At 44.5% G+C, this 20,122-nt stretch overlaps 1 protein-coding gene across 7 annotated transcripts in view; it reads right to left on the minus strand.

The window, feature by feature from the left end:
• FAT3 (FAT atypical cadherin 3) overlaps positions 1-20,122 on the minus strand; it is a 475,518-nt gene that overhangs the window by 307,936 nt on the left and 147,460 nt on the right. For all 7 annotated transcript variants that reach the window (XM_083170147.1, XM_083170145.1, XM_083170150.1 and 4 more), the window contains one exon: positions 16,113-19,424. In XM_083170147.1, coding sequence (XP_083026273.1) covers positions 16,113-19,392 — 3,280 coding nt within the window. In that variant the 5' untranslated portion in view covers positions 19,393-19,424. The remainder of the gene's footprint in view (positions 1-16,112; positions 19,425-20,122) is intronic.

Below are 20,122 nucleotides of genomic sequence, written 5' to 3' on the forward strand. Positions count from 1 at the left end.
ATCCTGTGGTTGGTTAAAACCAGAAAAGTTTTATTGTTCCTCAGTGAGAAAAACAAAATAGCAATCTAGCAAATATGATACCTTTTAATGGCTAACAAAAATAAATGTTGTTAAAATGCAAGCTTTCGAGACTTCTTAGGTCTCTTCCTCAGGCATGGTATAACAAGGTGTGTGAAGAACCACATATATATACACAGCAGAGTAGGAACAAGATGTGATAGATGGACATTCTTAAGATCAAAACAAAACAAAATAACAGAAATAACAGGTTAAAACCAGGTGACATGCAGGCATGACGTCAGCCAGCCACGGATTGTATGTAATTCATGATTTAAATGAATAGTATGGTAAGCCTACCCTATGTCCTTATGTAAGTGTAAGGAGCCACTGTAGCAGATGACATGTCCAGCTGTGGCCACACTGCCCATTGGTCCCAGCTATACTTCCTTTGTCTACGCAGCTACTCAGCTGCAGTCTAAACAGTTGCAAGGGGTCTGTCTCTGTAAGTGCCGCTACTCAGCTGGAGTCTAAAGGCGTCCATTCACAACTGTGACTTCTTGCAGCAGTGTATGGCCATCCCGTCCCCCTTGAGCCGCTTGAGATACATCCTTTGACATGTGATGTATCGCATGTGACTCTGTTCCCCGCTGCCTGGTGGAGTCCAAGGTGGAGGTGGAACGCGCAAGCAGGTCCGACCTTCGACTCCAATCCGATCCGCCGGGACCGGGTGAAATCGACGCAAATCACATAAGTGTATGGGGCTTTAGTGATGGCAAGAGGCCATTTCTGTAAGTACAGCTACTCAGCTGCAGTGTAATTAATTGCAAGGGTCTATCCCTGTGTGTGTGCAGCTACTAGAATGCAGTCTAATATCCCTTTCACACCGCACCTCAAAACCGGGTTATTGGTGGGTTGGTGACATGTCGATCCAGGTCGACCAACCCGCCAATTCGACCCGGGCTATAAGAAGGGTTAAACCCAGGTCGCCTTCTGTATGATGGGCGACCCCAGGTTTAATGTGAAAGCTCCGGACCCGGGTCGGACCTGGGATCGCTAAAAACTGCCTTGAATGTTTTGTAGACTGTTTGCGAATACAATACACAAATAAGTTACTAAAAAAAAAGCAATAGAAAAATTCAAGAAATGAAAAACATTTTTATGCATAATATATCAATCAATTTGTGGTACCATTTAAAAACAAATCGATCAACGTCCAGTTAGGGGATCTCTATTAATAATAATAGTAATGAATAACAATACATTATGCGCAGTGCGGGCAGTGTAATGGTTAGCATTACTGCCTCAAAGCGCTGAGGGTTCAAATCCCACCATGGCCCTAATTGTGCAGAGTTTGTATATTCTCCCCGTACTTGAGTGGGTTTACCCCGGGTACTCCGGTTTCCTCCCACAATCCAAAAATATACTGGTAGATTGATTATCTCCCAACAAAATTAACCCTAGAATGTCTGTGTGTGCGTGTACATGTGTTAGGGAATATAGATTGTAAGCTCACTGGGGTAGGGACTGATGTGAAGGTTCAAATATTCTCTGAACAGCGCTGCGGAATATGTGTGCGCTATATAAATAACTGTAAATAAATAAATTGGTTAGGCTTGCATGTTAAACGCAATCAAACCAGCTTGAATCAAGGAACTTTTAAAATTCCGCGATAAACCCTTTTGCATCAACTGCGTGAAACATTAATTAGCAAACGTGTGGTGCGGATGTAAGAGCAAAATATTGATTTATAGATTTCTTTCCCTCTGAATTCTTTACCAACCTCCTGCGCTTTCCCGCTGACCGCTTGTGCTGGAGAGATTGCACAGAGAGAATATGCCGCTTGTTACATTTCACAAAACATTTACTTTTTAGAGCTTGTTTGTTCGCCGTTCGCTTTTTGTTCCCGGTGTTTTGTTTTGTTACTTTTTTTTTTCTTTTTTTCCATTTTTGTACTTTTTTTCTATAAACTCCCACGCTAATGATTATATCTGCACGCACACACACACAGGAATTCTTGGAAGATGTTTTTCTGAATCCGGCAGAATATATATATTTTTTTTCTGTATACGGTGGATGAGAGTCGGGTTCCCCATTCAGTAGCAGATCCGCGGCAGAGATCATGCTTAGGATAGGAGACATCCCTTTGGTTGTCTGTAGTCTCCTGACGTTGTGTATTATTCTCCGCTTTGTTGTTGTGTGTACAATGATACGCTGCGCTTACAAAACACACTCTATCATGTGTAACATTTGTATTTGTTTTGAGTGTGTGGGGCGGTTAATAGCGGAACCGGGCTGCACAAAGGTGTTGGTAATGTCTGTGAAAAAACAAACATTGGCTACTAAGATGTTGTCTGCCTTGTGTGTGCTGTAGCAGCGCAGTGTAAATGCTGTCACGGTTCTGCGCATCAGCTGCTTTCCAACATTTCCTTTGTGTTTTTATCTCGCTAGCATCATTTGTGGCGTAGATGATACAAGATATTTCGGTACTTGTTTCCTAGCACGGCCACAACGATCATGATCGTGGGCATCGTTAGTAAAAATCGGGAGCATCGCATGCACTAAAAAATCGGGTGCGATTTCCCATAGGGAACAATGTTAAATGCCTCAATTTACCCGCGATGCCCCCGATTTCCCATAGGAAACAATGTTAAATGGCTCAATTTACCCAAATCATCATAGGGAACAATGGTAAATGGGCCAGAAACCCCCCAAAACACCCCTGAACAGTGAAATGTCCCCCCAAAAGTAGTTTACGCCACCCCACGATCAACGTGAACCCGAAGCGTGGCGAGCGCAGCGAGCCCGCGAGGGGCGGTGGTACGCGTCCTCCAACCTTTTCATACCCCCACTATCCACGTCAGCGTGGAGTTGAGAATAGAATAGTGTGGCGAGCGCAGCGAGCCACCGAGCCCGAAGCGTGGCGAGGGGACGCGGATACCTGTGAAGCCCGCGAAGGGACGCGTTTACCTGTGAAGGTATCCGCGTCCGCTCGCCACGCTTCAGGCTCGGTGGCTCGCTGCGCTCGCCACACTATTCTATTCTCAACTCCACGTCGATGTGGATATTGGGGGTATGAAAAGGTCGGAGGACGCGTACCGCCGCCGCTCGCCACACTTCAGGTTCACGTTGATCGTGGGGTGGCGTAAACTACTTTTGGGGGGACATTTCACTGTTCAGGGGTGTTTTTGGGGGTTTCTGGCCCATTTACCATTGTTCCCTATGATGATTTGGTGAAATTGAGGCATTTAACATTGTTTCATATGGGAAATCGGGGGGCATCGCGGGTAAATTGAGGCATTTAACATTGTTTCCTATGGGAAATCGGGGGCATCGCGTCTGGACCATTTAAGCCTTTTTTAGCCGCCTAAGACGCGACCGACGCGATTTTGACTTTTTTCAATGCATTTCAATGGGAAAATCGGGGGCATCACGTCCGTCGCGTCGCAGACCACTAAAAATTACACCTGATGCCCACGATTGTGGCCGTGCTAGGAAACAAGTACCGATATTTCTACCGGAGATAAAAATATAAAGTACATTGCATTATATAACCATTCAAAAAAAAAAAGGGATCCTGCCTAAATGATTTGCACACAATAATAAAAGCTAAATGTAGTTTGCAACTTAATTTGTACTGTACAGTACAGTACAATGAAGTACATATACTGTACTATACTGCACAGTACAGTATATGTACTTCATTGTAACTGCAGATGACTAGAAGTTGACTGTCATCGGATAAGCATCGGAAAGCTGAATCCTATAGACAGCAACCATCAAAATATATAGGAAAGAATACTTTTAGCAAATCGATAACATGGATGGTTGTTAATCATCGGCTTCCGATGTCTATCTCGAACTTGCAAGGCTCATTATATAACGCAGTCTGTGGATTTCTGCTATCTACATTAACCGCCTTATATCATATCACTGTCCCTGTCACATGCAGACCTGTCCTTACTCACACATCACTAATCTCCTGATAACCTCTGTGCTGCTGTGTACCCTGCTCCTTCCACTGTATAACTCTCAGTCTGTGACATCCCGCTGACTCCATTCCTGTCCTCACATCATGTCACTTTCACTTCACATGCATCACTGTCCTCAATCACACATCACTCATCTCCTGATATACTTTGTGCTGCTGTGTACCCTGCTCCTTCCATTGTATAACTCCCAGTCTGTGGCACCCTGCAGCCTCCATTCCCACCCTCACACCATGCCACTGCCTCTCCCACATGCAGCCAGCTGGTAACCTATATGCTCTGCTCCATACAGGCACTCTGTGTTTTCATAACTGGGGGTACAGCTGTACAATGACCAAGACTGCTTAACAACTCACCCCACTGGTGAAGTACTGGGCTGTTCACTGACTCTGGTGTGTACCATCACTCCGCCATACCATGGCAAACAGGTGGAAGATTTCTGGACGATGGATACAGTTTATTCGTGATATAACCTCACTATTTACTCTATTTAGGCCAATAAACTCTATTCTGATCAGTCAAGACTCATTAAACTCATCTCTATATGAATAAATCTTCATATGCTCAACAGCAAAGATAATCAATGCCAGATAGAACTGAATATACATAGGCTGTAGTTTGAGCCTAGATCGGTTTCGTTCAGTAATGTCCACATGTTAGAGCCATATTCTCATGGGCCCAAATACCATCTGTGGGGCCAGTTGGCCAGCCCCTGGCCTAGATTATGCCGCTCGATGTTATACAGCGGAGAACGTACTGAGAAACCAGCTTGTTGAAAATGACCTTTGAATAACTAATGTCCTTTTTGCTCTCTCCAGCTGCCCTCTCCCCTAAACCGCCCCCTCCTGGGAACTTTCTCCCTTTTTTGTTGTGTGGCGGAACTATGATTAATGTCACCTACTGATTAGGCTTGCTGCCTCATTACTTAGGTCTAATTTTTTAACTGGTCTTCTACAATTAAATGTGACCAGCAGCAGAGGTAAGTTCTCTAGATGATTAATTTAGTGTTCTAACTATTTCGATTCTACGGCTAAATTACGGGATAGGTTTAGGGTTACAAACACGTTGCTTTTATAAGTAAATGTTGCGTCCTGAGGTCAAGGCTATTTTTGAGAAGCCAGAAGTTCGGGTGAATGGCTTCAGGCCGAAAAAAAAAAAACATTACACTTATCATCATAGTTTATCATGATATAAAGGTATTTATGGAGTCCGCACAATGGCTTCGCTTGTTTCATTGACTATGTTTTGAGCTTATGAAACCAGGTGTCTCTATTTACCGTGTTCCGCCCTCAGGTCTGGCCATGTCATTGTAGACTTGTGTACTTTTCATATACATAATTGTCCAGGTAGAAGTATCAATCCATATAAATAACTTCTTGAGATTGCTTTCAGCGGCAATGTGTTGATACAGATGTGGCCTCATTCACCTAGCCTCAACTAGCCATTCGGAGCAAGCGAGCCACACTTACTTATTGTGCCTTTCTCACCAGTATTGGCGTCTTAGTCGCACAACAATGCGACAAAACCGCTTTGCAAGACTACTGTGATTCATTCGATATGCAACAGGTGTAGCTGTGTGCGACTAAGGGGGTATTCAATCTTGGATTCAACTATCAGAACGTTCCGACAGTCGGAATCCTGTCTCGACAAGCGGAATTCACTGTTTTCCGTCTGTCGAGTGTCGAAAAGTTGGCGTGTCGGCGAAAACAGCTGTGGATTGTCGAGAAACAGTCTACAGCCGTTTCCAACAAAACAGATCCGACTTGTTTTAAATTGGATCTGTTTAGTCTAAATCCGCCTTCAGTGCTGTCGGAAATGGCAGCATTGAATAGGCTGGGGGTGCTATTTGCCCTGTCGGAAATAGCAACCGAGATTGAATACCACCCTAAGACTGAATCTGTATAAGAAGCATGACAACAAAAAATGAACCCGCCACATTTGTAGCACCTCCTATACAGATTCAGACTAGTGTTGATTATCAAATCAACCAGTGCAAAGGTTTTCAGCCAGTGGACGGTATGTAATGCTCTCCGAGTACAGCGACATATACAAGGCCTTGCCTTGTAAATTATTTGCCCTTTAAAAATAAAAGTCATTCTGCCCATTGCAGTGTTCATTCAAGTACCCTGCACCTTTCAAAACCCATGCGACACCTCATTCCTGTCTGGGGTGTCGCTATCTGCTTTGTTGTTTCTAGCACAGACTGGTCTGTATTTCAGCACTAATATACGGACCAGACTGTGCTACAAACACGTCAACAAAGAACGTCACACCAGGCAGGAAAAAGGACCTGCAAGAGTTTTGAAAGGTGCAGGGTGCTAGAATGAACTCCACATTGCATTGCTACAAAAATGACGTGAAGAGATGCTCGGGGACCTGGCACCAGGACTGCCTGGCGCGGGTGTAGCAACAGTATGAGCTATACACATCTGTATATCATCCAAACACACATAAACATCTTTCCTTGCCCAGAAGATAGGCACATTTTATTTAAAGATATTTGCCTCTCATTTTACCAACCGGACAATGTATCCCCAATATACTGTAGCATTTCAATAACGTTTATTACCCCTGGAATCATCGTCCATCTGAGCACATTTGTTTTTAGTTTACGGAACCTTATTTCAAATTCAAATGACTAAAAAAGCAAAAAAAAAACAAAAAAAAAACAATGATCAATAGATTTCAAAATGGTTTGTGGGCAACGCAATTCTTTTCAGTACGGTCGGATTGTATTTCTGTATAACTATAAGAAAGACCTCACAGAAGCCTTTCATATGGATTTCCAAGACAGGCCGCCTTCACACACCTAAAATATTCATAGCCGAATTTGCATCAAATGCGCGAGGTCCTTACACGGACTCCTCCGAGCTGATGAGGTGCGGAACATCTGTATTCAGTTTAAGCATTTTTTTAGCGTGTACAAATCCATTAACAGGGATCATACACTGTAAGGGTTTTGGGTTATTATAGGGAAGTGCTGAAAGCCAATAATGGGACCAAGGAGAGGGGGGAAAAATCAAAGTGTAGAAATATTTGGTTGAAATTTTGTAGAACATGAAAGACAGAAGGGCAGCTGTGAGTAACGTGTATCAGAGCACAATGCTGGCTTTATGTACAGAGGACACCCATACAAAGGGAATATGTTAATTGTGTCGGCATTCGGAATGCAGAGATGGACAGAATGACGACGTACTGTACAACAGGTCAACATTCACGATATTGCCAAAGCGAAGCTGGGAACACACTACACGATTCAAACCTGATCGCTCGTCTGCAAATTCGCAACCCGAGCGATTATCGAACCACGAGCCATGCGTGGCCCATCCGGGAGAGTACAGCCAGCGATGGCTAGCCATCACTGGACAGTTGCAAGTTGATTGATAGGCGCTAGGAGATTAGGGGTGGTACTTCTGCCTTTTCCTGGAAAATGAAGGTGTTGCCTGGCCATTGGGGGGAGGGCCACTGACGACATCAGCAGCCTCCTTCTCCCCACAGCCGTCGCCGTGCCGAGTAAGTCTAGACTGAGCACACTTGCTGATGCCGGCGGTGGCGAGCGTCGGCAAGGGGGAGTGTACTAGGAGCAGCTCGGCTCAAGTTAGCAATGCCATCCATTGTCTGCACATGCAGAGGATGGAGGACATAGCTAAGGACTGGCAGGAGTGTGCATTGTTAACGATATACAGCAGTGTGTACACACTAGACGATACGCAAAATAAAATTGTGCGTGCATATAATTAACTATTATTGACTAGTGTGTGCACGCCTTCATCTTTATAATGTCGACAGGCGAATGTTAGACAAGGTTACAGTTTTGATTAGGGATAATAAAGACCTATAGAAACTGTACGGCCAACAGGCTGATGTTGCAGTACTGTATGTCAGATTTGGCATTGTGAATGTTGACACCCCATTCATGTCAACATTTTGGTGAAAAAATGTTGTGTTCCACACACCATAAAAATAGTTTAAAAACAATAGCTTGGGTTGTAATGAATAAAAGCTCCGTATGAGTGTTATTACTGCAGGTTGAGTCTCCCCGTATTAGAAAATCAGATATCTCAAAATTCAGTGACTCCTGTGTTTCTAATAGTTTAATGCACACAAACTTTGGGACTGATTCAGGCTCACTCGCTACGCAGAGTATATTCGCTGCCCAGCGAGCGGGAAAGTGCTGTCGGCAACACGGATGAACGCCCTGCCCCCCCCCCCCCTCGCTAAAGTCATTCGCTCCCGGGGTTTGCACATGCGGATAAACACGCATGCGTAAACCCCAAACGTTGGAGAAGGGGCCGCAAGCGGGTCTGAAATTGGGCAATTTGTTTCTTGCACAATGAATAGCAAATATTGTATAAAATTAATTCTGTGTATAAGAAACATAAATTTGTTCTGTGTATTGTGATTGTTTTTTCATATGGGGGCCAGTGAGTTTTTATTTTTTTTCCTGGGGGGGGGGGAGGGGCAATGTTATTTTCCCTATGGGGGTCTGATGGGGATTTTAATATCTTGTTTGGTGTGCCACGAGTATGGGTATGGTGTAAATCATCGACAACCGGGATTTCAACAGTCATTTCTCCGACTAACAGGAGTCCGACAGGGGGGCGAAAGCATTCAGGCCCCTTGCGGGCTCGTAGCATTTGCCATGTTGTAGGTTCAGTGGCAAGTTGCCGTGCCACCTATTCTATTCTCCCTCTATAAGGGTCGTGGACCCCCAAGAGGGAAAATAACCTGTGTATGTCGGGATTCCAACAGTCGAGCGCCTGACAATCGGGATTCCGATGTTGGAGAAACAACTGTCAGAATCCCATCTGTCGGCGAGTCATCCGGCACACGTTATTTCTTAGTTCTGTAGAGAAGCTGATCGGGAATGGGAATAGCGAATTTTAACCAATGAATATCAAGTTTTGCAAATATGGTGACCTTAATTTAAGGATATTAATCTAATTAAATAGAATTACTTCTACTTTGGACACTATGGACAAAACCTTAAATAGAAGGGGATATGTATCAAACCTTGGAGATAAATAAAGTGGAGACAGAAAGTACCAAGCAATCAGATGGAAAAACCCTTTCACACTATCCAGAAAAGCCGGGTTAGGGGGATATTCAATCGCCGTCGAGCATCTCCCGTGGGGGAGATGCTCGACGGGCCCTATTCAATGCTGTCTTCCCCGACAGCATTGAACAGGGTTTCCTGGCAGAACGAGCCCGACATCTCTAGCTGTCGGGCTCGTTCTGCCGAGAACAGCCGGGAAGTGACGAGCTGCCGGCTGCATCTCGTCACTTCCCGGCCGCAACTCGCGGCCACGCCCCCTTCTCATCCCGCTGCAGGCGGGACATTGAATCCCGCCTGCATGTTCTCGGTCGAGCTGACCGAGAACGGGACTGGGTCACGGCAGGCGAGCAAGCTCGTCTGCCGTGACCCGAAGATTGAATACCCCCCTTATTGCTGGGGCAACCCAGGTCTGGGCTCAGTGTGAGGGGGTCAGCCCGGGTTGCTAACAGGCTTATTCCCAGGTCCGGGTTGCCTGCCTGGTTCATCAAAAGCCCCAGCTCTGTTTCCCACCCAGGATACTGACTGGCTGCTGATTGGTTGGCTCAGGAGCTCTTGGAGATGATGTCATCCTGAATGTGTCCTGTGTGAACTTACTTATGTAAAATGCACTTATTGGGGTTCCACACGCTCAGGTATTGACACTGACACTAAAAAATCGAGTAAAAAAGCATGTCGACCATTTTTGTGTTGAATGTTTGTCAATGTCGACCTTGGGCATGTTGAACTGTGGATACTTGTGTAGTTTCATGGCGGCAGTTACGTAGTCAGCGTAGTGCCCCTGTCAGAATCAGCGTAGTGTTCCCGCGGCCAGCGTAGTCAGCGTAGGGATCTGGTGGTTACTGGCGCTGTGTGAGAGGCACTCACTAGGCTTGCCGGGGACAGAGCTGTAGCAGTACGGTGCCTGACGGGGACACTACGCTGACTACGCCGGGCTGCCGCTGGGACAATACGCTAACTACGCTGGGCTGCCGTTGGCCTACACTGACAGCGCAGTGTAGCCTGTCACCGTGAAACTACACAAGTACCGAACTTTGTGATCGGCCTATTGACTGCCAATCTAGACACCGTCAACAGTTTAATCCGGAACTGATATATCACCCCCTCATGCTTCAAATATCAAAGTAAACTGGGGAGCGATGCTTGTCCTGTATCCGATACACTCTGGGATATAAGACTGCTGGGGGTGACAGGCGCGCAGTGTGTTCTGATACAGAATGGAACTCTTAGAGATAATTACAATATGATGAATTACCTTATAGGGGACAATCCGGCACGGGACGTGTGGACTAGGAGACAAATTGCTTAACCCCCCTTTAACCCATTTAGCAAGCAGATCTATACAGTAAGTTCAGGATATAATACAATGAAAACACAAGATGTGCTTAGTACTTTTATTATGAACGTTCCATCAGAATCACAGACTGTGCTGAGAGACCCAGAGAATGGAAATGATCTGCTTCTGATTCATCTCACTCCTGATCCATCTCACTCCTGATCTGACAGCACTTCCATGCCCCCACGCTACTGACATCTCAGCATATATACTGTAGGTTTTGCCTTGAGGATAAACAGAAAATAGATCCTATCCAGACCTATTAACCCTTAGCTGCCATGTATCGTAAAAACTATCCTGACCTGTAACGATCTGTAGCAAGCACAAAGTGACGGATTAATGCTTTGAGATTCTACTCTATTCCAACCATCTCCATCCCTTACATTCCATAGCTCTGTACTACCATCATAAACCTATATATATATATATATATGTATAATAAATCCCTGCACCGGGTAATATCGCAGCTTGTCAGTCAGATCTACGAGGTGGTATCCGGACTATTTGTAGACAACAAGTAGATAGACAGCCATTAGGTCGACACCATTAGTTTGACAACTCAATAGGTCGACATGCTTTTAGGTCAACATACCATTAGGTCAACACGTCATTAGGTCGACACTGCCATTAGGTCGACAGTGTCTAGGTCGACAGTCAAAAGGTTGACATGGTTTTTTTTCACTGTTTTTTGAGCCGACATGTGCCGACAGGCGGTATTTCATGCCCTACCATCCACTAGGGCGTGGCGGGAGAATAAAATAGTGTGCCGAGCGCAGCGAGGCACCGTGCCCGTGCCCCGTGCCCGTGCGAGGGGCTGCGGTTCACTTCAAACTGTGTCCATGTCGACTGTGTCGACATTTCAGCCAAAAAAACAGTTAAAAAACCATGTCGACCTTTTGACTGTCGACCTAGACACTGTCGACCTAATGGCAGTGTCGACCTAATGACATGTCGACCTAATGACATATCGACCTAATGGTATGTCGACCTAATGACATGTCGACCTAATGGTATGTCGACCTAAAAGCATGTCGACCTATTCAGTTGTCGACCTAGACACTGTCGACCTAATGGCAGTCTATCTACTTGTTGTCTACAAATGGTCCCACATCCCTACGAGGTCCCATTGTTTAAAGAGATGATTTTGTTGTCAACGCAAAAACCGGTCCCCCAAAGTTTACGTTTTACTTTGAATAGGACCAGTCACCAACAGAGGAGTATTAAGAACTAGGTGGAGGTACACCCTTGATAGCAGGGCTGGATTAAGCCATTGGGGGGCCCAGGGCACTTAAGACAGGGGGGCCCACACCTGTTCCTCACCGTCTTTTGAGCAGTGCCTCATACTGCAATATACAATGCAACATAGAAGATGCGTCACCGACAGGAGTCTGAGCTTTCCTCACAGGTGGTGGTGGGTCCCCCGGGATGGGGTTGGTAACACAGTGACTGCAGCAATGGCTGGTGCATCGCCACTGTGCTGCAGTAAGAAACCAGTAATTGCGACAGAAATCCTAAGCACCTGATCTTGTAACTTGGGGCTGGTGGATAGGAGTCGTAGTGCTCATCGGCACAGAGTGCTTCTGTAAAACTGCACAGTGCATCCGTGTGCTCTTCCCTTATAGACGGCGGCCCCGGGAAACTGGTCAGCACCGACGGTGTAATGGTTAGCATTACCACCTCACAGCGCTGAGGTCATGAGTTTGATTCCCACCATGGCCCTAACTGTGTGGAGTTTGTATATTCACCCCGTACTTGCGTGGGTTTTCTCCGGGTACTTCGGTTTCCTCCCACAATCCAAAAATATACTGGTGAGTCAATTGGCTTCCAAAAAAATTATCCCTAGAATGTGTGCGCGTGTACAAGTGGTAGGGAATATAGATTGTAAGCTCCACTGGGGCAGGGACTGATGTGAGTGTTCAAATGTTCTCTGTACAGTGCTGCGGAATATGTGTGCGCTATATAAATAACTGGTAATAAATAAACTGTGCCCCTGCACGTCCCTCCCCCTAATCCAAATATGCATGATAGATAAGCCTGCTGTTGCCCACGCATGGTGAAAGCTGGGAAATCATTAGGACACAGTGACATCAACGGCTGTGTGACATCATCGCAGTGTGTAGGAGTCAAAGACATTATTTATTATAATACATTTACTCACAAGTTGTCATTACAGGACCCATAATGCATGTGCACCGCCAGTCTTCATTAATTGCCTTAGCTAATAAGCCCTGACACGTCTGGATTTGCGGCAAAACCTTTAACCTAAAATCGATGGCCACTTCATAATGAGCGCATGAACTAAACAAGCGGTAAATAAACAGCCCTGTCAGTGTAAAGTAATTCAATCCGCGACTCTCCCTGTAACTAGACAGAAGATTAATTATTCAGAGGTGTTTTCTCTGCCACAGACCAATAGCAATCCGTTAATGACTCCAAGTATCAGAGATCATATTGCCGAATGGCTTTTACACAGATCTCAACGGGCAGCGATCCAAGTCTCCGAGCTGATTCAGCGGAAGATTTTGGCCTGGCTACTACGTGCCAGGCAAAGGTGAATATTGGGCCATTACTTCTCGCCTTGACGTTTCCTCTGATGTCAGCTCTTTATTAACTATTTTTTTTTTTTTTAAAGCCGTTGTAAAAAAAAAATTGCAGTCACAATGAAATTTAGGATAGTTTCAGAGGGGTGGGACGCAGTGCTGGTCGCTGGGCAACGTGATTTTTTTTTAAAATGACATTCATTTCATTATTTTATGACATACAGTACTGTATAGATTCTATACATTACAGAGACTAAGGGCGGTATTCAATCCGGGTCGCGGCTGTCGGGCCGGCACGGACAGTCGTGACCCAGTCCCGTTCTACTGCATCTCAGCCCGCTTGACTGCATCTCGCCAGGGGCATTCAAGCCTGCCGAGTGCCGAAAAGGAGGCGTGGCCGGGAGAAACGGCCATGGATTGTCAAGGATCCACCCGTGGGCTCGACAATTCACGGCTATTCTTGGCAAAACGAGCCCGACTGCTTTTTAAATCGTCTTGTTTTTCCGAGATGCCTGTACAATGCTGTCGGGAAAGACAGCATTGAATAGGTGCCCGCCGCTATTTACCCCATCGGAAATAGAGGCGGGGGATTGAATACCCCCCCCCCCTAAGAGCCCGATTAAGACCTGTTCACACAGGGCCACATTTGGCCGCCATGCGGACAGGTCTGTATCCGCATCCTGCCCTAAAAAATTCCGCCTTGCGAATAGGTTTGCAAGGCTTGTGAATGGATGTGTACGGGTACACATCCATTCACATCCGTCCACCTAGAGGAAAAATCATTCGATTTTTACTCGCCATCGAATGAATTTTCCTCTTGTACCGGGTGTTCTTAGCCACCACGTAGGCCAGGACTTGGCGGCTGCGACCAAAACAGTCACTTCCGGCCGCTCTCCTATGCGTTTACACGGACACTTCCTACATTTCCTTGGGGAGCCCACCATTTTTTTATAAGCACACCTATGAAACGGCCGGGATCAACCCCCACATGCCTGCTCCCCGTCAATCACGCTGTGATCAGCTTGCAAATATAAATAGTAGCCCAATCATCGGCCATCTCCTGAATTTGGACCTGGCTGAACAGGTCTGAATGGACCCTTAATTCAAAATGCCCAAAGCAGCCAATCAGCAACAAACTATCAATTCAAAGACTGTGGGGTCTGTGTACTAAGCCTTGGAGAGTGATAAAGTTGATGGACATAAGGTACATATAGGAACTATAGGGCCGGTGCACACGGATGATAATGATCAAGCCAAACATTCGGTAAGCTGTGGTCGGGCCGCAGTGATGAATACAGCTCTGCATAAGGTCTAAAATACACAAGTAGTTCTGTGCACGCAACGTGGTTACGGGCAAATACGGACATCGTCCATGCAACTCAGCATGGACACAATGTGGTTACGGGCAAATACGGACATCGTCCATGCAACTCAGCATGGACACAATGTGGTTACGGGCAAATACGGACATCGTCCATGCAACTCAGCATGGACGCAATGTGGTTACGGGCAAATACGGACATCGTCCATGCAACTCAACATTGTACTGAAAACCTCAAGTTTCCTGCCCCTTAACCACACATCGCACTTGGAAGTGATAACAGAAGTGGCAGCACATGACCAGTAGGAGCTTTCTGAAAAAGCAATTATTTAACGAGCTAAGATTTTCATAGACATAGGGGTATATTTACTAAAGTGTCGGATTTTAGAATTGGAGATGTTTGTCAATAGTGGCCAATAAAATTGTAGCTATTATCTTCTAGGTCGTAGACAAATGATAAATACAATCTGATTGGTTATAACTTATTACGGACATTTCCAATTTAAAAAATATGGCTTCAGTAAATATGCCCCGCCCCCAGAATCCCCATTTTTGCCTCCAGTTGAGAATCAAGTGATCATAACAGAGGCAACCTCTATTTCATCTAAAATGCATGGAATCGCCAGTGTTTGGGTCCACATCATATGTTTAACATGGAAACGTTTGACATTAATTTTTTAATCTTTAATTTTTTTTTGCTTTATTATACTTTGACAACCATGTGGGCACCAAATGGAGATGGGTATAGTGTGCCAAATGCAGCATTAGCAGATTAAAGCACCTTGGTTTAATGGCGAGATAAACAATGCTTTGGGCAAAGGTCCGTGTGATGAAATTTACAAATTGACACCAAAAAAAAAAAAATCTCAAGTCACCCCTTGCAGAGAGTATCAACCTTTTGCCTAGGTCGATCTTGTGGTGTTGATAACCTACTGACTGTCCTAGACAGTGTCGGGTGCCGGATGACTACCCGACAATCAGGATCCTGACAGTCAGTATACCAACATCAGAATCCCAACTGACAGTGCTCCGACAGGGGGGGATCCCGACTGACAGTGACTATTCTCCCTTGTGGGGGTCCACAACCCCCATAGAGGGAGAATAGAACCTGTCACGAGTGAAGCCAACCACCGAGCCCGCAGTGTGGCGAGCGCAGTGAGCCCGCAAGGGGGTTCTTTGCGCTTGCCATGCTGACGGAGCACCGGCAGTCAGAATTACGATGTTGGTATATTGATTGTCGGGATCCCGTTTGTTGGGCTGTCATAACACACCCTTGGCCCGACCCTTGTAGCATAACCAAAATGCAAACACTGTACAATTGACCATAGTAGATGTTATATATAATATAATATTTATAATCACTGTATAAGAAAATGATCTAAGCAAAAATAAAAACTGAAACAAAAATTTTCCTTTGGTAATCGAAGAATATTTCAAGACTAGTTTTTGCATACTCTCATTGGTGACTGTGGGGTCTATGTAGTAAGACTTGGTGGCAAAGTTTCTTAAAATGAAAAGAGGTGATTGGTCAAGTGCTCAAAGCAACCAATCAGTTCTGTGTTTTATTTTCTTGAATGCAATAGAGAAATGGTAGACAGAATCTGATTGGTTTCCATGGGCAACATCACTTGTTTTGTTTTTTTTGTTTAGAAGGTTTAGTGAATTTGGAAAGAGATAAAGTGGATGGAGATACAGTACCATCCAACCAGCTCCTGACTGGCCTGTAATTTATCTCCATCGACTCTAGATCTCTCCAATGCTTAGTAAATATACCCCTATCTCCTTTAGGGATTAGTCATACTTTTGTATATACTGTATCTCATTTGGCAGCTACAATATTTTTGAGAGCTCAATAAATATACTTTAAGACACCTACCCGTTTCTTCATCGATGCTAAACCTCCCCAGACCGCTGCCGTCTCTTATGGAATACTGTATTTCCCCATCCCGACCGTTGTCTTCATCTTTTGCCAAGACTTGCAAAACACTTGTCCCAATGCGTGAATTCTCTTTTATAGATCCAGTTACTGCAAAATCCATAAAGTATGGAGTGTGGAGATTCTCGTTGACGTCTACCACTTCCACTTCCACAAACGACACAGATGAAAGTGAAACAGGGCGGCCCTTATCCTTGGCCCGTACAGTTAGATTGTAAAATTGTTGTTTTTCATAATCTAATTCTTTGTTCAAGCGAATAGCTCCACTGGTTTTATCAATCTCAAACCTTCCATTGTAGTCATTCACCAGCGAGTAGCGTACTTGCCCTCCGAGACCTAGGTCAGGGTCTTGAGTTTCAAGCCAAGATATTACAGTGCCCACTGGCAGGTCTTCCAGAACTCTGGCAGTGTAGCTGAAAGGGATAAAAACTGGAGAACAATCATTGACATCATCCAGGTAGACCTTCAAGGTAACCACCGAAAAAAGCTGTAGACCATTTTCGGCTTTGTCTCTTGCCTCAATTTTCAGTGTATAGTTGGACATAAGTTCTCGGTCCAACTGATCGGCTACATACACTATTCCAGTTGAGCTGTTAATTGCAAACTTTTTTGTGTCTGTTAAAATGGAGTAAATGATTTCACCGTTCGGTCCAAGGTCCTTGTCTCGAGCTTCTACTTGAATCAGCTCTGTCCCTAAGCTTGTGCTCTCTAGAGTGTTAGCTAAATAGCTTTCCTGTAGGAAGATGGGGTTGTTATCGTTGGCGTCATTTATATGGATGGTTAAAAGTCGCCATGAAGATCTCTGAGGAATGCCTAAGTCATAGACTGTTATATTAAGAAGATATTTATCAGTCGTCTCTCGATCCATGGGCATTAGGACACTGAGTTGGCCAGATTCCATATCAATGGCAAAGCAGCTATCTGTATTGCCATCTGTGATAGTGTAAAGCACCTTTCCATTAAATCCAGAATCAGGATCTGTGGCTCTAATTTTAAGCACAGGGGCTCCCACTGGAAGGTCCTCTTTAACTGAGACATCTGACGGAAATGATTTGTCAAACTGGGGGGGCTGTCTGTTTATTGAAAAGTAATCAAACAAGGTGTCTTCGTAATTTAACCTGGCGTTGGCCTTTGATTTTTTCAGAAGCTTTTCTGCTAATTTTTGGGCAACTCTCGTTTCTTTACAGTCAAAATACTTAGAGGGTACCTTGCCATGTACAACGGTAATGTTAACAAACATGGGATCTGCAAAGTTTTCACCATCAGTAGCGGTGATCTTAAGCGCAAAGTTACTGTTCCTCAGACCGGAACTGATGAAAGATTTTTTAAGCTGCAGAACCCCTGAATCTGGATTCAGGAAGAAGAATCCTAGCTCGTTTCCTGATATTATTTTATATTTGACCAGTTCTAACTCATCTATGTCAATGGCAGAGACTGCTGTGATGTGTCCGCCAGTTGGGAAATCGAAAGAGATGACGCCTTGGCAAGCTACCTTCTCAAATAATGGCTTATTATCATTTATGTTTCCGACATGAATGGTTACGTTCACCTCACTCTCATGGCGATATGGGGAACCCCAATCAGAGGCCCTTACAACAAACCTATAACTCTCAGGAGAGGACTCAAAATCAAGAACGTCGGAAGTGCTTATGATTCCTGTAAACTGATTAATGGCAAAAGGCAAAGAACTTAAACTAGCAATGCTGTAAGTAATATAACCATTTTCACCTTTGTCCTTGTCAGATGCCGAAACCATTAAAATACTGGTTCCAATGGGAACGCTTTCATTGACAAACCCCTCATATGTGTTTTGTTGGAAGTCCGGAGTGTTATCATTGGCATCCTCTAACTTGATAATGACTTTTGCCTTAATATCATCGTTTTTAAGCACCACTTCTATTTCAAAGGTATCTTTCCCATCCAAATTTAAATGACGGACTGTGGTGATCAATCCAGTCCTGGGGTTAATCTTAAAATACCCAGAATCCTGACTTTCAGAAATTTTGTATTCCACAGATGCGGTCGCCGGTTGAGCTTTCACTGCTGTTACCACGGCGCCAGGTGGAGAGAACTCACTGACAGTCACATCATAAACATCTTTTTCAAACTGTGCCTTGACCTTTAGCTTTTTAGGGCTAGCAATATGCACATAGTTCAGCTCAGAAGATTTCTGAGGAGATCCTTTGTCTTTCACCTGAAGAGTCAAATTTAGCCCGTACGGAAAACTGTCCCAATCAATGGGACTTTTTTGTTTAATTTTATACTCGTTCATCCACTTTCCCTCCTTCACCAATGAGAACTGCTGCAACGAGTCTCCTGCGACTATAGAAACTGATTCGATGTCTCCATTGGCTCCTTCATCAACGTCATCAATAGTAACAATGGCGTAGGAAGGGTCCACGTCCAACATGGATGGAATGTGAGTTACCACAGTGATTGTGGGAGCATGTTCATTAATACGTTCAATGTGAACGAAGAGTTTTGCGGTGCTGCTTACGCCATTGTTGCCATACAGTTTCATCCCACGATCTACGGCTAAAACTTCCAGGTCGTATCGGTTTTTCTCCTCATAGTTTAGTCGTCCACTTAGCGAAACCACCCCACTGGTGGGATGGACAGAGAACAGATCTACCTTACTCTTAAAGTAGTAATAAAATTCACCATTGGATCCAATATCGGCATCAGTGGCAGTGACCTGTGCTATACTAGTCCTTATCGGGGTACTTTCTGCTATGGTGACCGAATAGGTTGTTGGAGAGAAGAGGGGTCTCAAATCGTTCATATCTAAGACCTGCACGTTAACCTTTGTCCAAGCCTCTAAGTCTTCCCCTCTGACTGAAGCCTTTATTGATAATAAATAGCTGTCTTGAATCTCCCTATTTAGAATGGCAGAATTTCCTCCTTTTGTTCGAATCCGTAGAAAACAAAAATCTCCAATTATAACCTCTTCGGCTTTGAAGAACCCTTCTTCATCTCCGGACATTATCCGGTATTTTATGTCCCAGGACAGGTTGGCTAACCGGACACCAATCTTTGTTTGGCTGTTGAGGTATGTCCTGGCTGCTGAGTTTTCGTAAACGGTTGCATTGTACATGGGGTGTGTAAACTGGAAGATCTGAGGTGAGGTCCCTTGAAGAGCAACGCATAATTTTAAGAGCAAATGTAATAATACTAAGGTAATATATGAGGGCGATGTCCGAATGACTCTCAAGGTATCCATGTTTGTAGCTATTCCATAGTTTTTTCTTCTTCCTAAAATAAGACAAAAAAAAATATGTTAGAAAATATTACACAAGAACTTGAATTTGAGATGAAAAACGTAAACTTACAGTATTCCACAAATATACTGATCCTTTAATGACATGACATGTGTGAAACACTTAATATTCATAGAGTATCTTAAACCTCCTAGATATACCGTAATACTAGTCATATCTGTGATTATAGTGCACAACATAATGAATCAATAAAATGCTATTTTAGTATTGCAATTCATAAACCTACATTTACAGAAAATATAAATACGCTTTATTTATACTTAAAAAATATGTAGGTTACGGCCAGGAAAAATGTATACCCCAGCTAACAACCCGGCTTACAGGGTGATGTATCGTGCCACCCGTACAGACCAGGGATGTGCAGTGGTGACTGTGTACAGAGAGGCACTGCCACTCAGCGTGGCCGATACCACCCCTTTCGGGCCACCGCCGCTCCTCTCCCCCGCATGCCCAACAGGATGGCCTGGGAAAGATCTGCATGAGCACGCAATCGGCCGTATACATTAGATCATTTGGATGAATATTGTTCCAACCCATGTTAGAACGATACAGCTTTAGATATATAATTTCATGAGTACCTGAAATACCTAGTCCAGTGGTCTACTCACTGTGATGTTTTTTGCATGCGCAGTACAGATATCACCAGCAACAAGGCACAGGCACCAAGTTCCC

The sequence above is a fragment of the Crinia signifera genome, chromosome 2, assembly GCF_055691185.1.
Source record: "Crinia signifera chromosome 2, ASM5569118v1, whole genome shotgun sequence".
NCBI classification, from domain to species: domain Eukaryota; kingdom Metazoa; phylum Chordata; class Amphibia; order Anura; family Myobatrachidae; genus Crinia; species Crinia signifera.